Source organism: Lepidochelys olivacea (genome assembly GCF_965140295.1).
Source record: "Lepidochelys olivacea isolate rLepOli2 genome assembly, chromosome: 9".
Classification (NCBI taxonomy): Eukaryota; Metazoa; Chordata; order Testudines; family Cheloniidae; genus Lepidochelys; species Lepidochelys olivacea.
The window spans coordinates 54,587,919-54,609,130 of record NC_140419.1 but is presented as its reverse complement, the minus strand read 5'-3'; the positions used below and the strand labels follow the sequence as shown (position 1 = coordinate 54,609,130).

General features: G+C 42.9%; 1 protein-coding gene across 3 annotated transcripts in view; it reads right to left on the bottom strand.

The window, feature by feature from the left end:
• Nucleotides 1–14,683, bottom strand: part of UBXN7 (UBX domain protein 7) — a 54,633-nt gene extending 39,950 nt beyond the window's left edge. For all 3 annotated transcript variants that reach the window (XM_084639220.1, XM_084639221.1, XM_084639219.1), the window contains exons 1-5: nucleotides 14,561–14,683; nucleotides 11,088–11,235; nucleotides 9,022–9,089; nucleotides 4,961–5,026; nucleotides 1,117–1,229 (exon numbers count right to left, since the gene is read on the bottom strand). In XM_084639220.1, coding sequence (XP_084495346.1) covers nucleotides 1,117–1,229; nucleotides 4,961–5,026; nucleotides 9,022–9,089; nucleotides 11,088–11,235; nucleotides 14,561–14,633 — 468 coding nt within the window. In that variant the 5' untranslated portion in view covers nucleotides 14,634–14,683. The remainder of the gene's footprint in view (nucleotides 1–1,116; nucleotides 1,230–4,960; nucleotides 5,027–9,021; nucleotides 9,090–11,087; nucleotides 11,236–14,560) is intronic.
• Nucleotides 14,684–21,212: the final 6,529 nt, after the last annotated feature.

Genomic DNA, 21,212 nt, shown 5'->3' with positions numbered 1-21,212 from the left:
CGATTTCATAAATGTATCATGTAGTCAGGTACATGGAGGGGGGTTAGCTAGAAGTGAGTTTTGAGGAAGGTCTAGAAAACTGTGTGGTTATCAGGTATACAAAAGGAAGGAGGCTTTCCCAGGCTTAGGAGTAACATAAAAGAGCGAAGATGACAAAGAACATGGAAGCGAGGATAGTGGTAAACTGATGGACAGGAGAGTGACTTGGGGATGGGGGAAAAAATAAGTTCCTCTAGGAGCCCTAGTCATGGATCAGCTGTACAAACAGAACAAAAAAGATGGTGCCTGCCCCAATAAGCTTACCATCTAGTCTTTGCCACATTACAATTGAGTTGTTGGGACACCAGGGTGAGATGCCAGATGCAGTCACACGTGTAAAACTGAACAAAGAGGCAGAGGTCACAAGTGAGTGGAGGTGTAGACTTGGAAGCAGTTAGATACCTGTCCTTGTGCTACCTCATCCCCTCTCAAGGGTTCAGTGAACCCAGGGAGAAGAGAAGAGCACAGAGGAACACTGGTGATGAAATATTGATCTGTGAGACAGGAGAACCAGGCAATTACAATGCTCTGGAATTCCTCAGAGAGGGAAGAGCGAGGACAATATTGATTATGATGATACTTGATCTGTGGAATACTATTTCCGTCACCACCATGCTTCTGCGCAGAAAGATCATGATTCTGCACAGACATCTGGTACCCAGAGCACCTATAAAGAAAACCTTTAGCCACAGCATCTTTCCTGAATTTAAACAACTAGGATTCTTCCATCCTGGTCAGCTTCACTCATGCACTGAAATCTTTCACCAGTGGCATCTGCGCAACTTCACATTTAAAAAAAAAGAAAAAAGAAAAGAGTGTGGGCCAGGGAAGAGAACAGTGGATAACAAGCCCACCCTTTTCAGAAATCAGTTACTACTTGCTAAGATCAGTCCTATACAACTCATAAAATTACTACCACATGCAAGTGCTAGCTGCCAATATTTAGAAGCAGACTATTTTCTTGTAATTTATTGTATGATCATGTTATAAATCAATTTGGACATGCATGCTGATGTAGGGCTTACAAGCTATGCCCAATTAATACATAGGTAGTCTTACTGAAAGACAGAAACCTACCGTTTCAAAGCTGCCTTTGTGCATCAGATCGATGGGAGGCCTGAAGAGGTCTGCAAGGGTAGTGAGTTTCTTATCTATTGCACCTCCATTCCGCAGCTCCTGCTCCTGTCGAACTATACAGCCCCGGGAGGAACAGGAGTTGAATTAGACAAAATATTCAAAACAGTGCATTACAGTGCCTTCATCCCCATTCCCTGGATACAAATTCACCTGGCTGAAATAATTTTAAAAGGTTACAAAGTCCACAGGCCAAGTTTTTTTTTTAAGACAGGATCCTAAAGTGAGGATTCTAAATACATAACAAGGCAACTAAGTGCTCTGATTTTCTGAAGTGCTGAACACTCAACTCTCATTGATTTAAATATATTTTGATTTGTAAAATGTACACATTAGTGGGATCTGCTTGTGAAAAATCAGGCAACTTATTCTGGTTCCCAGATATGGATTTAGTAGTCTAACTTTAGGCTCCTGTTTTTCAAACATTGACCTACATCCAAAAATATTTCTGGTTTGATCTTTCACCGGTTCCCTCACCTTCACAAACATCAAAGGACCCCTTTGACAGAATCAGATATTTCTTCACATAAATAGAATATTCTTTGAAACTCACATTTATCGTAGAGCCAAGCTCTACGATACAACCGCATTTGCTCCAACTACTCAGACAGAGACAAACACCTACAAGATCTCTATCAAGCATTCTTACAACTACAATACCCACCTGCTGAAGTGAAGAAACAGATTGACAGAGCCAGAAGGGTACCCAGAAGTTACCTACTACAGGACAGGCCCAACACAGAAAATAACAGAACGACACTAGCCGTCACCTTCAGCCCCCAACTAAAACCTCTCCAATGCATCATCAAGGATCTACAACCTATCCTGAAGGACAACTCATCACTCTCACAGATCTTGGGAGACAGGCCAGTCCGTGCTTACAGACAGCCCCCCAGCCTGAAGCAAATAGTCACCAGCAACCACTCACCACACAACAGAACAACTAACCCAGGAACCTATCCTTGCAACAAAGCCCTTTGCCAACTGTATCCACATATCTATTCAGAGGACACCATCATAGGGCCTAATCACATCAGCCACCCTATCAGAAGCTCGTTCAACTGCACATCTACCAATGTGATATATGCCATCATGTGCCAGTAATGCCCCTCTGCCATGTACATTGGCCAAACTGGACAGTCTCTACGTAAAAGAATAAATGGACACAAATCAGATGGCAAGAATTATAACATTCAAAAACCAGTCGGAGAACACTTCAATCTCTCTGGTCACTCGACTACAGACCTAAAAGTGGCAATTCTTCAACAAAAAAACTTCAAAAACAGACTCCAACAAGAGACTGCTGAATTGGAATTAATCTGCAAACAGGATACAATTAACTTAGGCTTGAATAAAGACTGGGAGTGGATGGGTCAATTACACAAAGTAAAACTATTTCCCCATGTTTATTCCTCCCCTGCCCCTGCTGTTCCTCAGATGTTCTTGTCAACTGCTGGAAATGGCCCACCTTGATTATCACTACAAAAGGTTTCTCCCCACCCTCCACCCCCACCTTCCTGCTGGTAATAGCTCACCTTACCTGATCACTCATTACAGTGTGTATGGTAACACCCATTGTTTCATGTTCTCTGTGTATATAAATCTCCCCACTGTATTTTCCACTGAATGCATCCGATGAAGTGAGCTGTAGCTCATGAAAGCTTATGCTCAAATAAATTTGTTAGTCTCTAAGGTGCCACAAGTCCTCCTTTTTTTTTTTTTTTTTGCGGATACAGACTAACACGGCTGCTACTCTGAAACTTGACATTTAACATTAAATCCTTTCACTGATAGACTTAGTTACTGCAACCTCTTATAGGTCAGAGGTTCTCAAACTCTTTCTATAGTCTACACCACACTTTGAAAAACAGTGTCCTCTGGATACCACCTCTCCCATTCATGACCATGGAGGCCACCTTGCATGCCCATCTGTGATCACATGAAATCTTTGGGGGAATTACAGCAATTGCTTACCTAAAAAAGCAAATTCACAAAGTATTTTATGCAGTTTAGCAGCTGGAAATGGGGAGCCAGAACCATGTGGTCAGCCAACTCTCCACTAGACACAAGCAAGTGGACAGTGGACCAGAGTATAGAAGCCTCCTGTACCTGTAAATATCACTATTTTGCCGCCTCTGGAAACATGTCTGCAAACATTAAAGGCCAGATTAGTGTCAGACTTTAACTATTACGTTTCCAGCTTTCATTTAGGTGAAAAAAGCTTTTGGTGTATTTATGTATTTTTATTGAATTTTATTAAGTTAGAGGAGAGAGAATGTGTAACTGGATCATATATCCTTCTTCAAGAGCTACTGTTGACATGGTGGAATGCTTCCAGATTCAAAGACATTTAGTATAGGGATATGAAAGAATTAAACATTGCCTGCAATATTAATCACTTTTAGTAACACACATCATAGTAACAGACAAAAGGTTGTGTTCCATCTAACTGACCCATGTTGGTGATCATGGAGCTGTAGAGTCCACTTTTTATGCACCAGCATGGGCCATTCCACTTTGGATTATTGTAAGGATGTGTCAAAAAACATTTTGGAACATCTTCCTTTGTGGAAACAGAGTAATTAGAGTAATGGAACCCTAAATTCCACTGTGTTGTTTAATCTACCACTTCCCAGTACATTACTAAACTTTAACATAGACTCCTCAGTTTGTATATCTTTTGTTCAAATAATATGAAGCACACTGTCTGAGACTATGTGTTGGAGTCAAAAAATGTGGTTATGCAGTAGGGTATAGGTTATTAACAGAGAAGCCAATGACACTACCTTTAAATACATTATTATTAAAGAGTGACTGGGACCCTTTGAAAAATGCCAGTAGAAGATTGTCAGCTTTTTGTTCAGTGTTCGTATAGTGCCTTGCACAAAGGGGTCCTGGTCCATGACTAGGGCTCTTAGGCACTACAGTAATGCAAATGATTAACAACAATAAAAGTTATTAAGGCTGCATTTGTCACAGCTGCCAAAGGAGTCATTTTTTGAAATTTTATGATTTAGAAGAGTCTCTCTATTACTTTTGTCATTTGGAGATTTTGCACATGGGTGGGTGGATGTAATGGTAAATGGCTAAACAAATTCATGGAGAACTTCGTGTGCTGCCAAGTAAAACCCAGGACTAATCTGAAGACTAATAAGAGTGCGGGCAGAGCAACAGTGGCCACACAAAAGACCAGATTAGTGAATGAGAGCTTTAATTCCCCTAGGATTCTTGAGCTCTTTCCCCACCGTTCCACCCCCCACCACCAAAGGAAAAAAATGCTTTTGAAGAATTAGATTGGGTTATCAAAGTCCATTCTGGTATGGCAAGTACTTTACTCATATGTCCAGTACTGCCACAGAGCACACACAGATTTTTTTGTTTTATAAGATCGGAGGTATGTATCAGGGTCACAACAAGGTCCACTAGTATCTGCCAAGATTCATATTTCCATGACTTGGAATCTTCATCATAATCACCCCACAACTATTTAAGATTGCATGATTATAAAAGCAGTCCTCACTATGACACTAGTATCCGTGGGGAGACAGCTGTAGTTAATAAATAGACATACCTTTAATTATAAAAGTAGTAATGGCACCACTACAATTAAAGATTAATAAAGTAGTTTTAGAATAGAATATTGCCTACTTCACTGGAAATTCCAATCTCATTTAAAATTAAAAATTGTTTGATGACTGCAGCCAATGATCATGGCCAATAGCAGATAACTCTGTTCATTCCACACCACAAACTAGAAACCCTACCATAATGAACTACAGATACTTACTGGTTTCTGTTTGAAAATCCCGAAAACCATCAAATATTGAACGGGCAGGTCTGCGTCGTTTAGGAGCTTTAAAAAATAAAAAAAGATCTCTCATATGTAATTTCAAAGCTAGATTGTCAAAGAATTACTTTTGAATGATGGCTTACCACAAATTTGTGATGCAAAAGACTGAAGACCCAAAGCATTAATAAGGAGGAAGGTCACTGGGGCAGGGTAGGGGGTAACCAGAACAACAGACACAAGTATCACCATATTTTACTTTAGGATATCCCCCACAAGAGCAAGTCTTTCCTCAAAGCAAATCCAGGTTGCTGATGAAAGCAAGTAAAATACTGGGCCTCCCATTTCTGATATGCTTGTACATACCCATGCTGATTGCTTTTCTGCCATGCTGCCCAATGTAGTATTTAATGAAATAATTCTTACCACACTGAACCCAAAACATAAAATAGGGACCCTCTTTAGAAAATAACTGTGTGTCCTGTAGGAGTAATAATGGAAAACCCTTTAGGAAGGCAGCTACTCCCAGGGTTCTCCAATTTAGTTCTGTCAGGCCTCTCACCCACATCATCTTCTTGGCTGTTGGGTGGGGTGGGCAATACCTGGATTCAAAAGGAGGAATCTTGCTATTACCCTATCCCCAAGCAAACCCCTCTCAAGGAGCTCTATGCAGTTGCCTCTGGGCACAAAAGGAGGGGCAGAGATACTGGTCCAATTCTCTGTCTGGGCAATTCACTCACACGGACCTCTGTAATACCAGGATAAAGGGTTGGGCTGAAGTCACCTGGCATTACTATCTATAGCTGCTGCTCCAAAGTACTCCTGATGGGGCCATAAGACAAGACACCATAGAGCGATTTATTTCAAATTTTTGTCTGCCTAGGAATGGTCATTTTTAACAATTAAGACAGTACTTTCCAAGTAATTCAGTTACAGGAGATGTTCAAACACTCAAAGTAAATGGAAAGAGGCCACCATACAAATTAAACTTAAAGCCTGTTTTTAAAAAATCCATTTGCAGGGAGACTGGTTGAACTAATGGGCATTGCCTACTCCTGAGGGAATTCTGCACCAAAAAATTAAAATTCTGCATAATTCTGCATATTTTATTTGTCAATAAACAAACATATATACATGAAGGTTCCAGCATGGCAGTGGGGAGCACAGGCCACTGGCAGCATGGAGGTGCGAGATCACCCTGCAGCCCTCCCCCACCCCAGGACAAGAACTCGGCAGTGAGGCTGCACCTGACTCTGACACAGCATGAAGGCCAGGCCTGTCCCAGAACGGTGTACCAAGACAGTAAGCAAGAGGGACAGAGTCTCGCACACCCAGCTCTAGCCCCCAAACTAGGTGTGGGGCAAGCAGGCTCAGCCCAGCAGGATCCAAGAATGGAGATGCTTAGTGTGGGGGGATCCAGATGTTCAGTGAGAGGGTTCTGTGTGGGGCAATTTGAATGCTCAGGAGCTCATTGAGGGGGTTCCAGGTGTGGGGGAAGAGGTCCTGGTGAAGGTAACTGGGGCGCAGGGGGGTCTGGATGTGGGGGGAATGGAGGCTGGGGGGGGCAGGTGCTCGGGGTGGGTGGCTTGATGAGGTGGAGGTCCAGGCGCAGCTGGCTGGGGCTCAGTGGAGTGGAGGTCTAGGTGCGAGGGCTTCTTGGGGTGGTCCAGGTGTAAGGGAGGTGGGGCTCAAGTGCAGGGGGCCTCAGTGAGGGTTGGTCTGAGTGCAGGGGGAGGTCTTGGTGAGGGTCCAGAGGGCTCTGGATGAAGGGGGGAAAGGCATGGTGGGGGGGGGAGTCAGGTGTGGAGGGTGGTCTGGGTGCAGGAGTGGGGACTGGATGCAGGGGGGGAAGGGCTTGGTGGAGGTCTGGATGCACAAGGGGTTGGGCAGAGGGGGGACGAGCAGTTCCTCATACAGTGACCCCTCCCCCTGTGGGCTGAGGAGCACTGGGGACAGGAAGCGGGGAGGCCTGGGGAAGTGCAGAGCTCCTTAGAGCCTGGGAGGTTTCTGGGGGTGGGTCTGATCTGGACCAGGCCACTCTGGGTAAGGAAAGAGAAGGTCCCATTGTCCTCCCCCGCCCCCACAGCCAGGACTAGCAGCTAAGACCGGCGCAGGGTAGGAGCCACTGGCTGGGATGTCTCCTCCACAGTGATTTACCTCTCTGCCGGCTGCTCCGGGCGCCCGAAACGATGTGCCCGCACCGCTGGGGAGGGGTGCATGACCGCTCTTGTGGCTTCCCTTTGCTTCCCCGTCATTTTCTGCGGGGAAGCAAAGAAATCTGCGGGGGACATGAATTCTGCACACACGCAGTAGCGCACAATTCCCCCAGGAGTAATTTCCATCTCTAATAACTATGAAAAAAGGCATCATATTTTTGACCCCAAGTGATCTGCTTTGTACATTATAATCACAAATTTTCAGACTTGGGTGCTTCAATGTGAACTTTGGAGTTAAATACTAAGCACCCATAAATCTCACACAAATCAACAGGTGCTACAAGTGCTCAGCATTTGTGAAAATCAGCTGTCTGTAGTTAGGTATTTATGTGCGGCTTTAGGAACCTGAGATTAGGCACGCAAGTCTGAAAACATAGTCCTATATTTGTGTGTTTCTTTGGGATGTAATTTAATAGTTGGCTATGGATTGCGGTTATCTTCTGTTTCAGACAATTATTTAAGTATCCCATTCTCAAGAGAGTTCCATGCAAAAAACAACCAGACAACATTCAAATTCAAATATCCTTATACCTAGACGGAGTTCTGTAGGGCAAAGACTGTCCTTTCTTACATATCTGTACAGTATCTAGCACAATGGGACCCTGAACCTTTATTGGGGTTCCCAGGGATCATCATAAATATCCATCTCTTCTCAGAAGATCAATATTTTAACTAATAGGAAAATGATCTTCTCATTAGCCCGTCACTTTAAAAAGGGAAAAAAGACAACACTTCAAAAGCAAAAGATGATAAAGCAATCTTATACTTAAAGCAAACAGTAAATAAAAACTACAAGGTGCATTTCAAAACTTCAGTTTATTCTCCAAAGGAGAAAATGAGATTAAACTACCAATAGCAGTAACAAATAGAAAAAGCTACTATTACCATCTAAAACGAATTCACACGGTATCCTTATTTTGCACTGTGCCAAGTGTACAATTACTCGAGCCTTGGTGCATTACACCGTAATGCCCATTGCATATTGCCTGTAGAACGCCCAGGAACCACCCCCTTTCTCAGAAACCTTCTACTTTCTAAGCCTCCCCAAAAATATTTCTTCAGCAGATAGGTAGGTTCAGATCACTCAAGAAATTCAATACAAAGCAGAACTAAAATAATCAAATATTTTTCTTTAACATTTCATTAATAGTTTGTCTTTACCCTTCATATACTTCTGACTTCACTTCTAATCCTCCTATCTCCTTTGTAGCTCTAGTCCTCTTGAATCTTCAGCAGTTCTTCTTCCCTTCATCACTAATCACTCTACCCTTCAATCCCATCACTTTGAGCATCTCTAATATGGGAGAAGTATCTTCCAGTCCTGTTCCTGGACCACTATACTCAGCCAGTAAACGGGAGTATTTTAGCATAACTTATGAGGCAGCACCCACTATAAATAGCACATAAAGCAAACTTCACTCCCAGTGGTGCATGATTTATTACCTATGTCTCCTTTGAGGAACCGTACTTCCAACTGCATAGAGGTATTTCAAAATGTGCAATCACATCCTATGGCTATAGAGTTATTGTAGAGAAGAGCAGCAAGAAGCAGTGACGGGATTACATTTCTCAGGCTTGGTCTACACTCCAGACTTATCCACACTCTCTGAGAAATGCATTTATACTGACTGAACTCCTGGTATAGACAGCGCTGCGCTGACTGGGGGCGGGGGGAGAGCTTCTCGCATCAACATAGCCACTGCCTCTTGAGCAGGTGGAGTACCTAGAGTGGTGCAGCTGCACCACTGTAGGCATGTGTAGACAACCCCTCAGTCAGTTATGATTTTTCTTTTGTCACTCACCCAGGTTGGAAGCCACATAAACAAAAACACAAACAAATCTTACCTCCAAACAAGGGCTCTGGCTCTACCAAAATTTCCTGCTTTTGTGGAATTGGTGCTCGTACTTCATCCCTACCAGAGGGGAAAAAAAATAACTTCATGTTTACCGAGGGATGTGCTGGGCACTGTATAACCAAACACTACCAGTTCCTGCCCCAAGGATCTTGCAGCTTAAATGACAGACAATAATACAGATGCATACCACCACGGTGAAGTAAGGATGTTATACATGTTTTTAATGATGTTATCATTTCAGGTGGCTCAAAGGCTCCACAGAGGAAGTGAATGTTTAAAAGACCTGAATTGAGAGAGGTTCTTTGACACATAAGAGGTTCCATGCATACAGGGTGTCACAGATTAGAGTCTACAACCCTACATAATGCAGAGAGAAATGCTTTATTTGTTTTACCAATTTCTTCACAGTCTTTTAGGCACTGTGTTTGAAGTTTAGGAGATGGACTGGCTGGCTCCTGAATGGAGCCAAGGTATCAAATTTATTCCAATAAAAGCACTTCTAGGTTTTAACTTATGGTGGTATAAAAAGAAAAGGAGGACTTGTGGCACCTTAGAGACTAACAAATTTCTTTGAGCATAAGCTTTCGTGAGCTACAAGCATCCGATGAAGTGAGCTGTAGCTCACGAAAGCTTATGCTCAAATAAATTTGTTAGTCTCTATGGTGCCACAAGTCCTCCTTTTCTTTTTGTGAATACAGACTAACACGGCTGCTACTCTGAAAAGTGGTAAAAAAGTCACTGATTCACACAGACACAAGGCCTCCACACTAATGAATACAGACTTTTAGCTTCAGTACCTGTCAAAGGCAACTGGCAAAAAGGAATGGAATTTAGCATCAGCTAGGACTGTTGGAATCACTCCAGCTGTTTTAACCTCAAGTACACCCTTTTCTGGCACTTTCATCTTTATACTTAACCTGAATTTAGACAGAAAGTTTAATAAGATTGTTTCTAGGGTCAAAGTTCTCCATCCATAGAGCAGCTAGAGCAAAAGGTGCAGCACTGCCAGCTTCCCTACAATGCCCAAATGCAACGCACTCATGCCTTTCAGTGACCAACTCTGCATATGAGCGGGTAATATGCTCTTCATAATTATTCATACCCTGGCCTTTCATGAACAACATGGACACCAATTAATGGCAAAAAGAAAAGGAGTACCTGTGGCACCTTAGAGACTAACCAATTTATTTGAGCATGAGCTTTCCGATGAAGTGAGCTGTAGCTCACGAAAGCTCATGCTCAAATAAATTGGTTAGTCTCTAAGGTGCCACAGGTACTCCTTTTCTTTTTGCGAATACAGACTAACATGGCTGTTACTCTGAAACCTGCAATTAATGGCAAACGTTGCTGTGGATTTTTTGGTAGGACACAAGCCCCCTCGGAACCAGACAGAAACCACTAACTCATATCTTGAGGAGCAAAAACCTAATTACTTTTTAGCCATGACTAATCCAATTTAGACCAAGTTTAAACCAGTGATTTGGAGGTGAAAGTAACTGTCATTACTACCACTTACACATCCACTGTGCAAGACCCAGCTTCTATGTCCCCTGACAGCAGCATTTAGCTAGCATGGCTTGTAACCAATATTCCTGATAGGTATGCAAATGTTATCCAAAACTTACAGGTGAGAAAATTGAGTCCTGGTACAATTTTCAGGACAGGGGACTCTCTCTTTGTTATATGTTTGTATAGCACCAACAAGGTGCTAGCCTCTAGGTACTATTTTAACACCAGCAGTGAGAATAGGTAATTTTCCCAAGTCAAAACGAGAAACAAACCCCAGGTCTCTTAAAACCCAGTCCTGTGTTTTAACCACAAGACAATTCTTACTACCAGATAAAAGTTTTACTAGAACAGCCCTACCAGAGGAGTGGAGAAATGGACAAGATCATTAAAGAACTACATAGTAACAGTGAAGTGACAGCAGGTTATGAGAGAAATGAACAATGCAACAGCAAAATGCCTTGATGCCATAACTTTCCCACCTTTCTATCCTACCACCATTCAACACAGGTTATTCATTCACATGGATACATTCACACAGGCACATACTCAGTATGTGGTCGTACAGTTGATACTGCTGCTGAACTGGTGCTGGGCTCCTCTGCTATGCCTCCACCATCCAGAAACATAGTGACAGCCATCTCTAGATTATTGTTGCATGCTTCAAGCATATGTTTCCCCACACTTTCACTGGCACCTATAATACCAAAGACAAAAAAAGTCTCAGAAAATAGTATCAAGACCCTGATCAAAGAGGTGCTGGGAATAGCTGACAGGCAAGATTGCTCTTCCAAAGAATTGGTAATTAGTAAGAATGCACAACTTATATGGCTGTCACTTGCTTTGCATTTATAGTTTAGAAACCACCAGAAGAAACACTAATATACATATCTTGCCTGGGGAGGGGAAAAAAGAGAGATGGAAACGTGGCTCTCCTTCAATCCTATCCCCTTCCTTAAAAAAGTAAAGTTTAGCAATAGCCATTTAATCTTTTTTGTTTTTTTAATAGGTCTCAGATCTTTGCCCAACACAAAATTCAAAACATGACGAAGGTGCAAGGATCCAGAAAGATGTTGGGTTATACACAAAATTAACTACCAACTTCTCAACACCCTTTAGACAGCTCAATATTAAATCAGCAATGAGTATAATGCAGGGCAGATTTGATTTAAATTACTAGTCAGGAAGATCCGATTTAATCATGGATTTCTACATAAAGTGCATTCTTGTTGGTTGTTATAACCTTAATACATATTCTTCACAACTCAGAGATAGAATCAAGGTTTTGTTTTTAGAAGGTACACACTATACATTTTTAAAGTGATTTCGCAAATTTTTCAGATTAGTTTTACAGCTATATCAGAAAATGAATGATTTTGTAAATGAAATACCCAAACAAAGGTAATTGAAGCAGATATTTATGAAGTCACTGGGAGGTGAACTATCTCCAGTTCAACAAGTTAATCATGAATATTTGGAGGATTTTCTTGCCATGCTGTATTACGAGGAGAACATCACCAGACAGAAAATTGTTTTATTTAACTAAAGCAACAATGTTAAGTATTCTGGATTTTTTTCTTCAACAGCAAACATCGTATTTTAACAAAACAAGCATATAAATTTTTGAATTTAGTTAAACATTCAAGTTTTTAAAAATCATTGTTGTTTTTGTTAAAATCAAATTTTAACTATTTTAGTTAAATACTACTATGTCAGCCAGGTCAACATGAGAAACTTAAGATACTGGCTTCTACAGCTATCTCACTCGTCTTCTCCTTCATTTTCCTGTTTGTTTATAATCTGGAAAAGAAAAACAAGCTTTCCTGCTTTTTCAGGTCCCAAACGATTTCTCAATTTGTAATGAATTAGTCCAAAGAAGCTACTGCTGTTAAAAGTGAGATTATCACTTCAACAGCCTCTGAATCCAAGAGTTTAAGTGACTTCCACCAGTTCACTGGTGTGACTTTCTTTAAAACATCAATCAGCAAATGTATAATCCTTGAATGGTTCACCCTTGGCTGTGACATGGGCATCCAGCAATCATTCCTCCATAATGCCAACTATAATAAACTTCAGCACTAACTCCTCTTCTTCAGCAGTTAAAGTTTGACCCTGGTACTGTCACTGCATATTTCTTTCTTAAGATCTCACTCCGTTCCTTCCAAATGTCAACAGTGTCAGCAACAAAAACAGCCATTTCCCTGCATTTTGTTCAAGGCTACAGAAATAGGCTTCACGGTACTCAGCATGTTTTCAACATTTCTCTTAAGCCCAATGTTGAGAACTTTGGCTGTGACAGTGCCATCTATTTTCTTATGATTTTGTTCACAGTCATCAGATTAGGCCAATTCTTGATATAGCGCTCAAAACAGTCCACTACTGAGTTCCATCGCACGTCTTGTGGGAGAGTTAACTTAGTTACTCCCACTTTTTTCAGAGAAGCTGCTGCAAAGTGGTGTTACGGAAGCATTTTGCAATTTCAACAACATTAGCCTTTATTTCTGGAACACGGAAGTCTCTGGCTCGGAGGTGCATCAAATGAGCACTGCAACTGTATGTTATTAGGTTGGGACTCTCTTCACACTCTGCTAAATAATTTCTTCTCATCTAGGATACATTTGCAGCATTGTCTGTGACCAAGCTACATACTAGACATTTGAATTGTTTTCCACAATTTGTTATAGCTTTTACTGCTACTTCTTGGAAGTATTCTGCTCTGTGTGCATTTCCTGATGTATCAATTGTTTTTGTAAGGAAGACATTCCCTTTTTGTTGTCACACAAGCACATACAACAGGATCATTGTGGACATTGCTCCACCCATCAAGACTCAGGTTAACAATTTTACCCTCTAGACCTTTTGCACACTGTTCAATTTCTCTTTCATACACTTTATCCAGCAATTGGGTGGACTGTATCCTGGTCTTAATGACTAAACCATGTTAACGAAGTGTGGGTTCTCAATCATATGGAATGGAGAGTTTGTTGCATAAACAAACCGGGCAATTTTTTCATCAATTACCTCTTTATAATCTGCTGGTTCTTATCACAAACTTATCTATGGCTGTTTCTGGATGATGGAGATTTTCTTTTCGCTACAGGTGACATACTGTGGCTATGTGACATACATAATGTGACTGAAACGCCATCATTGACAAGTAACTCTGAAACTATAGAAAATGACAACCATATTTTCCTATCTTTTAAAACCCTTCCCTTCTCTATTGTGGTTTGAAGGCACACAAAGAGAGGAAACTATAATGAAACAGACTATGCACAAGTTGTAGCAAGTGCTCAAGATAAACCAAACAAAGAATTTTCATAGGGAGCAATCCAGTGCCGTTTGTAAGAACAGGGGGGAAATATATATGGAAAAAAGGATCATTTCAGTGTATTAATAGATTACTTCCACAGATCATGTTACACCAGAATCTGCCCACTAATTACTCAAGCAAACAGAACTTCAGTTGCACTGGGGGAAGCAGGAGGAGGAAGACTGCTGCATCTTGTGGTCTCTGTTGAGTACAAGGAGCACTTGTCTTGGCGACGGAGGGAAAAGGAAAAGAGCATCTGACAGCATTGGAGTTTCCGTGCAGACAGGGATTCCGTGCCAGCCCCCCCCAGCAGCCTGTCCCCCCACGCATGTCCCTCCGCTCGCCCACCCGGCTCCGGGTCTCTGTGCCGCAGACACAGGCCGGGCAGCGGCCCACCTGCCAGGTGGGGTGCCTGAGCGCCCTTCCCTGGGTCCAGGACTTTGCCGGGAGAGCAGGGCCGGGGCCACCCCTCGAAGGGCACAGAGAAACGGGCCAGCCCCTGATCTGGCCCACCTTAGGGAGGAGGAGGAACCCGACATCCCCTCAGCCGGGAGCCTCCGTGCCGGCGCCCCCCGGCCGGAAGCCGCCGCTGGCCCAGGCCGGCTCCGCCCGGAGCTGGCCCAGAGCAGCGGGACCCAGCTCCCCGGTGTTGCCCCCCGCTACCGGGGCTACAGGACGTGCACAGCCCCCCGGCTTCCGTGTGTCTCACCCGTGATAGCGGTGAACTGCTGGATTAACCCTTTGAGCGCCGAGGAGGCCGCAGAGCCCCCGTGCGCCGCCATCTTGCCGCCGCCGCCGCCGCCGAACAACAACACACCAGCCACCTGCCCGGTTGCTGTGCACAGGCGCAGAGCCGCCCAAACTCCTTTCCCTTCGCTCGCCCCCAGGGAGGCGCTTTCAATTTCAATATCAAGCTTTATTGGTGGCCGCGGCTGCTCAGCCCACTTCCCCGCCCCTCCCGGGGCGGGGCGCTACTGTCCCCTTCCCTCAACAGTGGGAGGTGCCCAGGGCCAAAGTCGGGGTTCTAGATCTGCTCCCTCCAGCAAGGCCAAACACTGACAGCCCCTGATGCGGCCATGTCCTTCCTTGGGCCAGGCACTAAAAACTCAAGAGTCAGGCTCTTGCTCTCATAAGATTAGATAGAAAATCAGGAGGGTGTTTTAAAGAAACAACGGGTTTCCGAGTAACAGCCGTGTTAGTCTCTAAGGTGCCACAAGGACTCCTTTTCTTTTAAAGAAACAACGTGATTCTTTAAATGTGGCAGTGGGGCTGAGCCTTGTCCCATTCTTCATGCTACCAGACAGGCTAGAAAATGCCTTTTTTTATTATTACATACAGTTTCTCCTATTCACATGACTCCAAGAGCTGGGGCTTTATGAAAAGTACCATATATCATGCAACGCACTATAGCTTAATGAGAAGTGGTGGCACTGTCTCCGTCGGCTGGCCATCTACACCAAAGCTACCCTCGGGGGATCCATCACCACCATGCTGTAAGGAGGCTGCTCACACCACACCCATGCTGAGTCTGCTGCTAGGAATCATAGAATCAGAATATCAGGGTTGGAAGGGACCTCAGGAGGTCATCTAGTCCAACCCCCTGCTCAAAGCAGGACCAATCCCCAATTAAATCATCCCAGGCAGGGCTTTGTCAAGCCTGACCTTAAAAACTTCTAAGGAAGGCAGCAGTTAGGTTCCACCCACCCCCTGGCTGCAGTGACGGTGACAGGAATCTGGTGGCAGAAGTCCAGGGCCAGGGAGCGTTCTGTAAACACAACAGGCAGACGAATGGGGTAATTAAAACTTCTCAGATGCTTCCTGTAGATGTCACATAGAAGGCACTGTAATTAAATTTTAGCTTTGTTGTAACGGAAAAAATACCAAAGAAACACACAACGGTAGCATTTTTTAACTTTAAAGAAAGGAACTACACAAAAATAAAGAAGCTAGTTAAACAGAAATTAAAAGGAACAGTCACAAGAATGAAATGCCTGCAAGTTGCATGGAACAGACTTAAATGCCACAATGGAGGTTCAAACTAAACATATACCCCTATGGGGGTATATTATTATTATTATTAATAAAAAACAACAAAAATAGGACCAAAAATTGCCACCCTGGCTAATCAGCAGACTAAAAAAGATGGTTCAAGGCAAACAGGCATCCTTTAAAAACTGGATGTCAAATCCTGCTGAGGAAAATAGAAAGGAGCATAAACTTTGGCAAGTGTATAAGTGTAATTAAGCAGGTCAAAAAAGAATGTGAAGAGCAAATAGCAAAAGACACAAACAGCAAAAAATAAAATAATAATATTCAAGTACATCTGAAGTGGGAAGCCTACCAAACAACCTAGGTCCACTATGATCAAGGTACTCAAGGAGGACAAGACTGTTGCAGAGAAGCTAAATGAATTCTTTGCATTAGTCTTCACTGCAGAGGATATAAGGGAGATTCCCACACCTAAGCGATTAGAATCATAGAATCTTAGACTTTAAGGTCAGACAGGACCATTACAATCGTCTAGTCTAACCTCCTGCACAATGCAAGCCACAGAATCTCACCCATCCACTCTGGTAACAAACCCCTAACCCTATGCCTGAGCTACTGAAGTCCTCAAATCGTGGTTTAAAGACTTCAAGGTGCAGTGAATTCTCCAGCAAGTGACCTGTGCCCCACACTGCAGAGGAAGGCGAAAAACCCCAGGGCCTCTGCCAATCTGCCCTTTCCTGACCCCAAATATGGCAATCAGCTAAACCCTGAGCATATGGGCAAGATTCACCAGCCAGATACCCAGGAAAGAATTTTCTGTAGTAACTCAGATCCCACCCCATTTAACATCCCATCACAGGCCATTGGGCCTATTTACCATGAATAGTTAAAGATCAATTAATTACCAAAATCATATTATCCCATCATACCATCTCCTCCATAAACTTATTGAGTTTAATTTTAAAGCCAGATAGGTCTTTTGCCCCCACTGCTTCCCTTGGAAGGCTATTCCAAAACTTCACTCCTCTGATGGTTAGAAACCTTGGTCTAATTTCAAGTCTAAACTTCCCAATGACCAGTTTATATCCATTTGTTCTTGTGTCCACATTGATACTGAGCTTAAATAATTCCTCTCCCTCTCTGGTATTTATCCCTCTGATATATTTATAGAGAGCAATCATATCTCCCCTCAGCCTTCTTTTGGTTAGGCTAAACAAGCCAAGCTCTTTGACTCTCCTTTCATAAGAGAGGTTTTCCATTCCTTTGGATCATCCTAGTAGCCCTTCTCTGTACCTGTTCCACTTTGAATTCATCCTTCTTAAACACAGGAGATCAAACTGCACACAATATTCCAGATGAGGTCTCACCAGTACCTTGTATAACAGTACTAACACCTCCTTATCTCTACTGGAAATACCTCGCCTGATGCATCCCAAGACCGCATTAGCTTTTTTCACGGCCATATCACATTGGCGGCTCATACTCATCCTGTGATCAACCAATATTCCGAGGTCCTTCTCCTCCTTTGTTACTTCCAAGTGATGCACCCCCAGCTTATAACGAAAATTCTTATTAATCCCTAAATGCATGACCTTGCACTTTTCACTATTAAATTTCATCCTAGTACTATTACTCCAGTTTACAAGGTCCAGATCTTCCTGTATGATATCCCGGTCCTTCTCTGTATTGGCAATACCTCCCAGCTTCGTGTCATCACAAACTTTATTAGCACATTCCCACTTTTTGTGCCAAGGTCAGTAATAAAAAGATTAAATAAGATTTCTCCCAAAACCAATCCCTGAGGAATTCCACTAGTAACCTCCTTCCAGCCTGACAGTTCACCTTTCAGTATGACCCATTGTAGTCTCCCCTTTAACCAGTTCCTTATTCACTTTTCAGTTTTCATATTGATCCCTATCTTTTCCAATTTAGCTAATAATTCCCCATGTGGAACCATATCAAATGCCTTATTGAAATTGAGGTAAATTAGATCCACTGTGTTTCCTTTGTTTAAAAAATCTGTTATCTTCTCAAAGAAGGGGATCAGGTTGGTTTGGCATGATCTACCTTTTGTAAAACCATGTTGTATTTTGTCCCAATTACCATTGACCTCAATGTCCTTAAATTTTTCCAAGACCTTGCATACTCCAGATGTCAAACTAACAGGCCTGTAGTTACCCAGATCACGTTTTTTCCCCTTTCTTAAAAATTGGAACTATGTTAGCAAGTCTCCAGGCATATGGTACAACCCCTGAGTTTACAAATACATTAAAAATTCTTGCTAATGGGCTTGCAATTTCATGTGCCAGTTCCTTTAATATTCTTAGATGAAGATTATCTGGGCCCCCCCAATTTAGTCCCATTAAGATGTTAGAGTTTGGCTTCTACCTCAGATGTGGTAATATCTACCTCCATATCCTCATTCCCATTTGTCATCCTACCATTATCCCTAAGCTCCTCATTAGCCTCATTAAAGACTGAGGCAAAGAATTTGTTTAGATATTGGGCCATGCCTAGATTATCCTTGACCTCCACTCCATCCTCAGTGTTTAGCGGTCCCACTTCTTCTTTCTTTGTTTTCTTCTTATTTATATGGCTACAGAACCTTTTACTATTGGTTTTAATTCCCTTTGCAAGGTCCAACTCTACTTGACTTTTAGCCTTTCACACTTCATCCCTACATGTTCTGACTTCAATAAGGTAGCTTTCCTTGCTGATCCTTCCCATCGTCCACTACCTGTATGCTTTCTGCTTTTTCTTAATCACCTCTCTGAGATGCTTGCTCATCCAGCTTGGTCTACAACTCCTGCCTATGAATTTTTTCCCCCTTTCTTGGGATGCAGGCTTCTGATAAAAAGAAAAGGAGTACTTGTGGCACCTTAGAGACTAACCAATTTATTTGAGCATGAGCTTTCGTGAGCTACAGTTCACTTCATCGGATGCATACCGTGGAAACTGCAGCAGACTTTATATACACACAGAGATCATGAAACAATACCTCCTCCCACCCCACTGTCCTGCTGGTAATAGCTTATCTAAAGTGATCATCAAGTTGGGCCATTTCCAGCACAAATCCAGGTTTTCTCACCCTCCACCCCCCCACACACAAACTCACTCTCCTGCTGGTAATAGCCCATCCAAAGTGACAACTCTCTACACAATGTGCATGGTAATCAAGGTGGGCCATGTCCAGCACAAATCCAGGCTCTCTCACCCCCCCCCCCTTTTTTTTTTCCAGGGACACACACACACACACACACTCACTCTCCTGCTGGCAATAGCTCATCCAAACTGACCACTCTCCAAGTTTAAATCCAAGTTTAACCAGAACGTCGGGGGGGAGGGGGGGAGGAGGAAAAAACAAGGGGAAATAGGCTACCTTGCATAATGACTTAGCCACTCCCAGTCTCTATTTAAGCCTAAATTAATAGTATCCAATTTGCAAATGAATTCCAATTCAGCAGTTTCTCACTGGAGTCTGGATTTGAAGTTTTTTTGTTTTAAGATAGCGACCTTCATGTCTGTGATTGCTTGACCAGAGAGATTGAAGTGTTCTCCGACTATTTCCCCTTGTTTTTTCCTACCCCCCCCCCCGACGTTCTGGTTAAACTTGGATTTAAACTTGGAGAGTGGTCAGTTTGGATGAGCTATTGCCAGCAGGAGAGTGAGTTTGTGTGTGTGTGTGTGTGTGTGTGTGTGTGTGTGTCCCCGGAAAAAAAAAGGGGGGGGGTGAGAAAGCCTGGATTTGTGCTGGACATGGCCCACCTTGATTATCATGCACATTGTAGGGAGAGTAGTCACTTGGATGAGCTATTACCAGCAGGATAGTGAGTTTGTGTGTGTGTGTTTTTTGGAGGGGGGTGAGGGGATGAGAGAACCTGGATTTGTGCAGGAAATGGCCCACCTTGATTATCATGCACATTGTGTAGAGAGTTGTCACTTTGGATGGGCTATTACTAGCAGGAGAGCGAGTTTGCGTGTGGGGGGGTGGAGGGTGAGAAAACCTGGATTTGTGCAGGAAATGGCCCAACTTGATGATCACTTTAGATAAGCTATTACCAGCAGGACAGTGGGGTGGGAGGAGGTATTGTTTCATGATCTCTGTGTGTATATAAAGTCTGCTGCAGTTTCCACGGTATGCATCCGATGAAGTGAGCTGTAGCTCACGAAAGCTCATGCTCAAATAAATTGGTTAGTCTCTAAGGTGCCACAAGTACTCCTTTTCTTTTTGCGAATACAGACTAACACGGCTGTTACTCTGAAACAAGGCTTCTGATAGTGTCTGCAACTTTGACTTGAAGTGATTCCAGGCCTCCTCCACCTTTAGATCCACAAGTTTTTCAGTCCAATCCACTTCCCTAACTAATTGCCTTCATTTTTTAAAGGTAGCCCTTTTGAAATAAAAAACCCTAGTCACAGATCTATTTTTGTTTATCCTTCCATTTAGTTTGAATTGAATTAGCTCATGATCGCTCGAACCAAGGTTGTCCCCTAAAACCATTTCTTCTAGGAGGTCCTCACTACTCACCAAAACCAAATCTAAAATCAAATCCCCTCTTGTTGGTTCAGCAAAAAGGAATCCAGGAAAATCTGAGCCCTATTATTGTTTCTAGCACTTGTTGTCCAGTCTATATCTAGGAAGTTAAAGTCTCCCATGATCACACAATTCTCATTAGTATTTACTTCATTAAAAGCATTAAAGAGGGCTCTATCCATATCCAAATCGGATCCTGGTGGTCTATAACACACCCCAAGCACTACCCCAGGGAAGGCTCTAATCGCTTTCTTTTCCAATGTGATTTTTGCCCGGACAGACTCTGTCTTACCCATTCCATCACTTCTTATTTCTTTACAGTCTACCTCATCCTTGATGTACAATGCTACTCCATCACCTTTGCCTTTATTTCTGTCTTTCCTAAACAGCACATACCCTTCCATACCTGTACTCCAGTCATGACTAATATTCTACCATGTTTGTGTTATCCCTATAATATTTGGTTGCACCAGTAGCTCTAGTTCCTCCATTTTGTTACCTAGGCTCCTCGCATTAGTGTACAAACATCTTACTTTTTGCTGTTTGGCCTCACTCACATTCTTTACCCGATTAGGCACAAACATTCTACCACCAGTATCACCTATTAGACTGGTATCTACACTACCCTTCCTCTTTATGTCCATTCTCCTACCCACGGCTGTATCCTTTCTAACTTCGTTTTCTTCCCTCTCAATGTTAAAATCTGGCATGGAGATTACCTGGACATCTCCCAACCATCTCCCACAGATTCCTAGTTTAAAGCTCTCCTAATCAGTTGTGCCAGCCTCCATCCTAGAAGTCTATTTCCCTCCCTATTCAGGTGAAGTCCATCCCAAGA